This window comes from Nanorana parkeri, unplaced genomic scaffold, assembly GCF_000935625.1.
Source record: "Nanorana parkeri isolate BGI_ZX_2015 unplaced genomic scaffold, ASM93562v1 scaffold224, whole genome shotgun sequence".
Lineage (NCBI taxonomy): Eukaryota > Metazoa > Chordata > Amphibia > Anura > Dicroglossidae > Nanorana > Nanorana parkeri.
The window spans coordinates 1,428,434-1,436,862 of NW_017306492.1; the positions used below are offsets into that span (position 1 = coordinate 1,428,434).

Genomic DNA, 8,429 nt, shown 5'->3' on the forward strand with positions numbered 1-8,429 from the left:
TACCTCTCAACCGTCTCATATTTAGGTGTCCCTTTTTTATCATCTCAGAAGGTTGGTAGGTATGTAGATAAATGCAGGTAACCTCTTTTTCTCAACATGCAGCAAAAAGAGGATGTATGTACTTTCATTGGTCAGCACTTTGAACACCAGCATTTTGTATAAATGATTACAGTGTCTGGTTTAGACATCCAGTCTCTCTCGCTCTCTCTTGCTTTCTCTCTTCCTCTCCTCTTTTACTCTCTCTTCCCATTTAAAAAAAATGAAAGATGCAATATTCATTGCAATTATTGAGATCACTAAACACAAGATCTCTATGTTAATTCATAATATATCTCACTCAGCTGGCATAAAATAATGTAGAGCAAGGTTTGGCATCAAAAGCTTAATGGGAGTCTGTCATGATTTCTACCTTTTCTGCCTTTAGGGTATCTCCAACGTCTAAGACGTGAGGGTGTCTTGATGGATTTGCAAAAAGGCAGGACTAAATCTTGACTCAAGTAAAAGGGTGACATAACCTTGTTCACATACTGCCAAGGCATGGAGTTCAGATACACATCTGGAAGACATAATCACTATTAGGAAGCAATTTTAACCATCAGGTTCCAGATTGTGTAACTGGGCCAAATAGAAAGGGTGCAGATCAAAGTATTGACAGTGCTATTGACAAGTCCCACTAGGGAAAGGTTGGTTTTCTGGGAAGATGCAGCTTAAAGCACACTCTAAGTTACTGATTTATGAGAGGATGGGTGACCCATCGTATGCTCTTCAAGGCAGAGATAGCAGAAACTGGACTTTCAATGACTTCCAGCTTAGTCTTTTTTTCCAGGACTTCCTGTAGAAACTCTAGGACATGGGTAATCTCTGGGCGCAATGGGTCAAAAGGGTTTTAAAGTAGCAAATTCCAGTAATCTTCCCCAGACCCTGTGGTAGGTGGGGTTGGTGAAGTGTTTCATAGCCTTCATGAGAGTGAAGATCACTACCTGGCAGCACCCTAATCCTGAGCGCTTCTGCCGCCAATTTTTAAAATTGGTGTTGGAGCAAACTTATAAATAACTTGTCCAATGGGGTTCAGGGCCAGATCATTATCCATTGTGTGGTGCCATAATGTTCTGGGAAATTATAATAGGAAGACACACTGGCAAGTATATTGTATACCCAAAAACATAGAAATCAAAGAAGTCAAAACTACTAGTTGTAAGGCTAGTACATTTTATATTTCCAACTCTGTGATACAGTGTGGTGCTTTAAAAGACTCCGACTTGCTGCATCTTTGTATGTCAGGCAAAATGCACCTTCCATGGGGATGAATGTTAAAACATGCAAAATGAATAATGAATCCAACGCACTGCATTAGGTTTATATACTGCATGAAAAACCCAGGTGTTAATGTAGCCTTCTATTTACAGCAGGAGCTTGAGAAAAGACAATCCAAAATGTAACTTTTTCTGTAAAGATAGGCTAATTTCAATGAATGTACTATATACTGTATGCTTTATATTGTTGCATCATGTATTCTGCTGCAGCATTACATTGCAAGAAGGCTCCAAGCTGACATCACAGACATGGGAGGGCCACTTTTTAGGAGCCCGCCAAAACATGTGGTATCAATCAAGTCAATAGCCAAGTAAAAGGTTTACGTCATAGGGTAACCAAATGAAACCCTGTAAATTAACCATTTCCTCTGGGAAATTCTTTGTAATGTTAAAGAGAACCATGCACACCCAACAAAGCCATCGTCTTTGTGAGCCAATGCTGCTGATCTGTGAGCTTGGAATCAAACATGCAGTACCTATGGGTATGCCTGACTGGCAGACATGAAGCCTGGTTTTTATTGTTTTTTAGTTTTACAGGGCCTGTTTCTGATACAGTCAGGGACTTGTCTGCATGGGAATTGTATATTATCTCTGTATTCCTGTGAGCTTATCCCAAGTGCCTCAAAATTCTCTTTCAGTCCAAAACATGCTTATGGGATGATTATTTTTTGCATAGCTTGGCCTACAGTTGAAAGCAATAGAGACATTCAATCATAAGTTGCATTGTGCTTTCTAAAGTACGTATATATTATGTCAGTGTTTTATACAAATCTGGGGTGGGAATCACTAACAGGGTTATTCACAAAAGGGTGAAGAGTTTGGAGAAGACAGGAGAAGTGAACAATCTAGGACAACATAGCTTAACTGGAATGTGAGCTAAATTGGAGGATTTTTCCAAATCAGCTATTTTGTCCTGGATTGTTCACTTCTTCTGCCTTCTCCAAACTCTTCACCCTTAGTAAATAGCCCTGTAAGTGTTTATGTCCATTTCTCATTAGGCATCCCCAAGCAAGGTGGGCCAACAGGCCAGTTTGTGACAGGCCTCAACTTAGTCATAGGTAGATGGTCCTCTACTTTAACACTCAAAGTATATCTAAAATATTTTAGCTTACCCGTCCTTAAATGTGGTGGATGCATTAGGTTCTTCTTTTCAGGCAAGTACAGTAATATGTTTTAATTAAATGGGCAGCGCTAATCTACAGAATAACTAATCGTAAATGTGTTGACCAATACTAATCAAAAAGCTGCTGTGATATAGACCCCTAGAGGTCTAGTGAATGAAATATTGAAAACTCAACAGCGCTAATTTTAAACAAACAATAAATGTACATAAGGCTGATTTCCACATATACCAAACGTGCTGCAAAATCAATCATAAATGACAAAAATTCCTTTTCGTGAACATAAGTTGATCCTGTGTGAATCAAAGTGAATGAATGAATGTTTAATTCTAGTGTTTCATGAAAAACTGTAAGTGAAGTGACTTTGTAAAAGTATATAAATAAATTAATGAAAATTGTATAGTTTATGTGGATTAATTGTGAAAAATCCCAATAAAGACAGTCTTTTGAAACAAACATAAAGTCTCTGTGCTAATTCAATCCGATCCAAGTGAAAAGATGTGTGTAGCGACTTATTTTCAGTATTCGGTAATACACTTTTTTCTGAGGAGTGTATTGAGGTCAATACATATCCCCTAAGAGTGAGTACTCACCCCTGGTTTCCGACTGTAACAGACAGCCACACACGTTGTATTTGACCGAAGTAGATTGGCCCGGTGTTAATTGCCGGCACCTTCCCTGCCGTCGCTTCTCCAGATACAAAGCACCCGTTTCTCTCATGCAAGGAAAGAAAAAATCCTTCATAATGTATTCATTCCAAAGGTAGTTTATTCGTAATTTAAAATCGTAATGAGGACCGGTCCGGCAAATATCAAGTTTTGGTATGAAAAAGACCCGCCCTATGCGTTTCGTCATCAAAGACGTCCTCAGGGGAAAATGCAGGTCCCCTGAGGACGTCTTTGATGACGAAACGCATAGGGCGGGTCTTTTTCATACCAAAACTTGATATTTGCCGGACCGGTCCTCATTACGATTTTAAATTACGAATAAACTACCTTTGGAATGAATACATTATGAAGGATTTTTTCTTTCCTTGCATGAGAGAAACAGGTGCTTTGTATCTGGAGAACCGACGGCAGAGAAGGTGCCGGTAATTAACACCGGACCAATCTACTTCGGTACTTTGCAACTTCATGCTGGAAATACATATCTATTCTAATAGCTCTGTGGTTGGAAAAAAAACATTTCAGATGATAAAATTCATATGCCAGACATCTGGAAAGAAAGGCCTGCTTTTGTTAAACAAAGTCTAATGCAATAAGTCATGCACATGCAAGGAGAACAACATGGAATGCTGTCCAGAGTGAATTCTTCAGCCATGACATATGGTGTTTTTTTTCCACAAGAGTGTGGTTAAGCTTTATTGAAAAAGTTTTACTCTAGAGACCAGTCAAGAATTATTTCTTCAGGAAGAAACGTTTCTTTAAATAAATGCTTCTTAATGGCAAACCAAGGGTTGATAGAACATACAAACTAGGGATGCACTGATTACAGTTTTTCGGTATTGAGTACGAGTACTGATATTTTTTTACTGGTACTCTCCGATACCGAGTGCAGATACCGGCATCTCGATGTAGTGTGGGACCGGCTTCCTGACTGCCTGGGAAGCCAGCTTCACGCTCCCATGTGAAACTGCAGGGCAGCCTAGCTTCCTGAAGCCAGGCTGCCCTGCAGTGTCGCTAGGCAGCGTGAAGCTGGCTTCCCAACCAATCAGGAAGCCGGGAGGTGGGTCATGACCCCCGCAGTGTTACTAGGAAGCATGAAGCCAGCTTCCCAGCTAGTCATGAAGCCAGGAGGCTCCATTATTCTTTGCGGCACTGCTGGTCAGAGGGAACATCCCTCTGCCCGGCAGTTCTGGGATCGAGGTAAGTATCGGAGCATTTGGGCGAGTAAGAGTACTTACCCAAATGCTCAGGATCTGCACTGATACCGATACCAGTATCGGTGCATCCCTAATATGATAGCAACATATTGTATATATTTATATATTATTTATTTATAATGCAGTATACATGGTTTCAGGGCTTGCAGATTCTGTGAGCTGATATTATCCTGCGTACATTGATAAAATAAAGCATAAGAGGTGATAGTGGAAGCGTTCTTGGTAATCAGTAAAGTTCCACTGAATGTGCATTTAATCTATGGTTGGGCATTGAATTGGATTTTACTCTTTAGCATGTGTGTGTCTGAGGGTGCAGAAGAAGAATGCTGAGAATAAACCACCTGTCTGACATGGCTCTTAAGAGTGGGAATGGCTGTCAAATGGAAAGTTGAGCCCTGCAGATTACATCAGCAGAGTTGCAGTACCAGTAATTTGTGGGGCTGAGTTATCAGTCCTCAGAAGCATAGACTGTACAAGAGGCTACCACTCCAGCTGTGCCCCCCTTACCACAGTGCCTATTGGCTGGGGACGGCTTTAACCATTGGGAGCAGTTTAGCCAACTGCTGTTTCAAGATCTTTATTTAACATTGTGCTGCATGTGACATGCTTCATATGATACATGTAATGTTGCTAGCATGTATGTTCCCGTTCTGTGAACAAGGAATATCATAATTATGTTGTAAAACCTTTGTGAATATGAAGTTTGCATTTGTGTTTTACATGTTTAAGTATTAAACATGTAAAATTCACAATAGCCCGTACAGCAGCCAAAGGCGGCTCAAGCGGCTCAGCCGAGTCGAAGGCATATGCTTCGGCTCAACTGAGCCGAAGTGACACCCGAAGGCCGGCCTTTCGCCGCGCAAATGACAGCTGGGGGGAGCCAGCCATGATCTTACGGCTTGTTCCGCCCAGTTGTAATGGCAGATCAGTATCCCCAAATGACCTGGGGTGCTGATCTGTCATTTAACAATAATAACTGGGCGGAGTCGGCCGTGACATCACGGCTGGCTCCACCCAGTTGGTATTCATTGTCTGGGACCTGCTAGAAAACTCTAGCAGTTGCCGGCCAATAGGAAACAGTTGGGCGGATCTAGCTGTCACTGCTAGCTCCACCCAATTGTTTTTTTAATATTTTTTTAAATCTTTATTTTTTTAATTTAATATATATTTACATTTTTAAAAATATTTCTTCAACTTTTTTTATTTTCTACTTTTTTCACTACTTGCTATTCTGCTCGGCACCTCGGAGGTACTGAGCAGAATAGCCGAGCCGAAGAATGCCGCTATTCACTCACTGCTGTTCGGCCTCTATGTGAATGGGGCGATCGGCTGCGAGTGAGCTGCTGGAGCTTCGGCTCAGCTGACCCAGATGTTGGATCGGCTGAATAGAAGTCCTTCTGCCCTTCGGCTCAGCCGAACATGCAGAGCATGTTTGGCTGACCGAAGTGCAGCCGATGCACAGCTGATTATGTGCTGCCATTATGTGCTGCCATGGAGGTGTCAGGAAAGGAAAATTGCGGTAAGTCTGGTAATACAAGTTTCCTGTTTTTCTATGCTCCTCAGCTTCATCTAGCAGCCATATGGTATTTTCCTGATATTACATTCAACTTGGAAAGAAAATAAAAAAAATACACCTTAATGTCTGGGGTCATCTGCACTACAGAAATTTTTGGAAGGGTTTGGTGAGTTAGGCATGGAAATGTAATCTCTGTGCACTTTATGCTTTGAGCTGAATTTTCAGCTGCTTTGTCAGCACATTTACATCCAGCATACCTGATTGGCTCCTAGTGTTGTTCCCCTCTATCTCAGTCTGCTGTGCTGATTACTAGACATATGCACAACATAAAAATTTGTTAAGGCCGAAACGAATGAAAAATAAAAACATTTTCATTTGTTTTGTTTGACCTTGGAATCCAAAATTGCACATTTAAACAGCAGAACGTGCGGCAGCTGTATCCCCAACCGCCACGTTCTGTGCATGAAAGCCGCCATCTTGGAGGCGGAGCGCATGACACCACATTGGATTATGTAATTCACATGTATGTGCCCTACCATCTTGGTCATATGCTCGAACATAGTTTTTTAAAAATATTTGGGCATATAATAATTTGTCATTTCGGATTTGGACGAACTGCCGAACCAGTCTGAATCCGAATGCACATGTCTACTGCTTACAGTGGTGGCTGTTATCAAGACAAATTCAGGTACATTAAAAAATATATATTTTAATTTTATCTTTATTCAATACATACCTACATTATATAGTTACATAGTAGGGGAGGTTAAATAAAGACACAGGCCCATCAGGTTCAACCTATATAGTGTGGAGACCCTCAGACAGGCGGAAGCCGGGGCTGCAAAGTGTATTCGAAGTGTGGATCAATGTTTTCATAGCTAGCTGCGTTTGTCATCAATCCGAGTGATCCACCATTAAGAGTCTAAGCAGACTCCAGTGTGCGGCTTTGGGCTAAGAGTCTAAGCAGCGTTTAGGTTTATAGAAAATGTCCACTCCTGTGTCTCATTCTTGCTTTTATTTTCTTATTTTACAAAACAATGATATTATAATTTCCTTTTCTACTGATTTGCCCACGCAGTTCAATATACTTCAACATAATAACCTGTTTATGTTCTTTTACAGGGGAAACAGAAGGTTTGTCCTGCAAGCAAGGGGATAATGTGTATATGAATCAAGATGTTTGGAAGCCATCTCCCTGCCAGATATGTGTCTGTGATAGTGGTGCCATTTTGTGTGATGACATCCAGTGCCCTGAGATCGTAGAATGTGACAATCCTGAGGTCCCATCTGGAGAATGTTGTCCAGTTTGCAGATCTGGAGGTCGCCCCAATAGTCCCGGTATGAAAAATCCATATATACTTATATAAGACTGAAATATGTTTATGCTACTTATATAAAACGGAAAGACGTATTGTTGCTGAGAGAGTTTTCCGGCATGATAATATCACAGTTGCATTTCTGTCTCAGTGCTAAAGACTAATACTTGGTATGCTGCTGTGTAAAAAAATATAGTCTATATTTACATCTTAAATGATTTTAGTGTTTATGATATAAGGGCCATACGTCACCTAGTATTTACCAGAAAAGTGATGAATATGTGCATTACGAGACATAATAAGGTATTGTATATGGTAAACTATATCATACAGTATATGTAGTAATTTAGTTCAACATCTCAATTCCCAATGTTCTTGCATGGCTATGCAGAGTGGCAGCAGGGGTTTGTGGGTGTAGTAGGGTACAGTATTTATTTTAAGGCTTTCTATACATTGGCAGGACAAGGTCATCCAGTGCCCAGGGTGAAGATTCAAAATGTATCCTTCCCATGTGTATGCCGGAACATCTTCTGCAGCTGGGATCCTGGTTTCTCATGAACCCAGACGCGTGCAGTGATGTAATTGAACCTTTCTTCTGTGTGTTCTCTGCCGGCCTTCTTACGCTTATTGTCAATAGCGTTGGACTGGTCAGAGGCAACACCCATGTTTTTACTCATCTTTGTAAAGCATAAAAATAAAGGATAACTATGGGAAAGGCAGGCACGTATCTGTTATGCTTGTTTTAATAAAGGCCTCTAGATAGAAAAGCTTGATCTGGTGACAGGGTCTCTTTAATTACTGCCACAAATGAGAAATCCACAGACACATTATAACTTCAGCACAATTTTTCCATTCCATTATATATTCTTTAGCCTGAGCCTAATTTAAGGAAGAACTTCATTAAAATAGTCAGTGACTGCTTAGCAACCAGCAACTGTTGAGACAATGAACACTTTGGTCCACAGTAAATGTTTACTGTTGGTATATAGAGTGCAGTATGCATCATGCACTCCACTGTTCAAAATGCAGTGGCCATAAGCATGTAAAATACAACAGTAAGGTATGTATACTGTACATCACAATGTACAAAGTATGGCAGTCAGGGGAATGCAATGTACACAGTATGTTACTTAATTCTGACTACTGCACTCTGTATGCTGTGCTGTATGTTGCATACTCTTGACTGCTGCAATGTCAGCATTCAAAGCGCAGAAGTCAGGACTGCTGAACACACAGTACATAGTGATGGCATTCAGAAATATATCCCCCTATTAAACCCCC

General features: G+C 40.7%; 1 protein-coding gene across 1 annotated transcript in view; it reads left to right on the top strand.

The window, feature by feature from the left end:
* Window positions 1-4,193: 4,193 nt before the first annotated feature.
* Window positions 4,194-8,429, top strand: part of COL5A2 (collagen type V alpha 2 chain) — a 78,576-nt gene continuing 74,340 nt past the window's right edge. Inside the window, exons 1-2 of the mRNA XM_018556073.1 lie at window positions 4,194-4,299; window positions 6,955-7,170. Of these exons, the coding sequence (XP_018411575.1) occupies window positions 4,194-4,299; window positions 6,955-7,170 (322 nt within the window). The remainder of the gene's footprint in view (window positions 4,300-6,954; window positions 7,171-8,429) is intronic.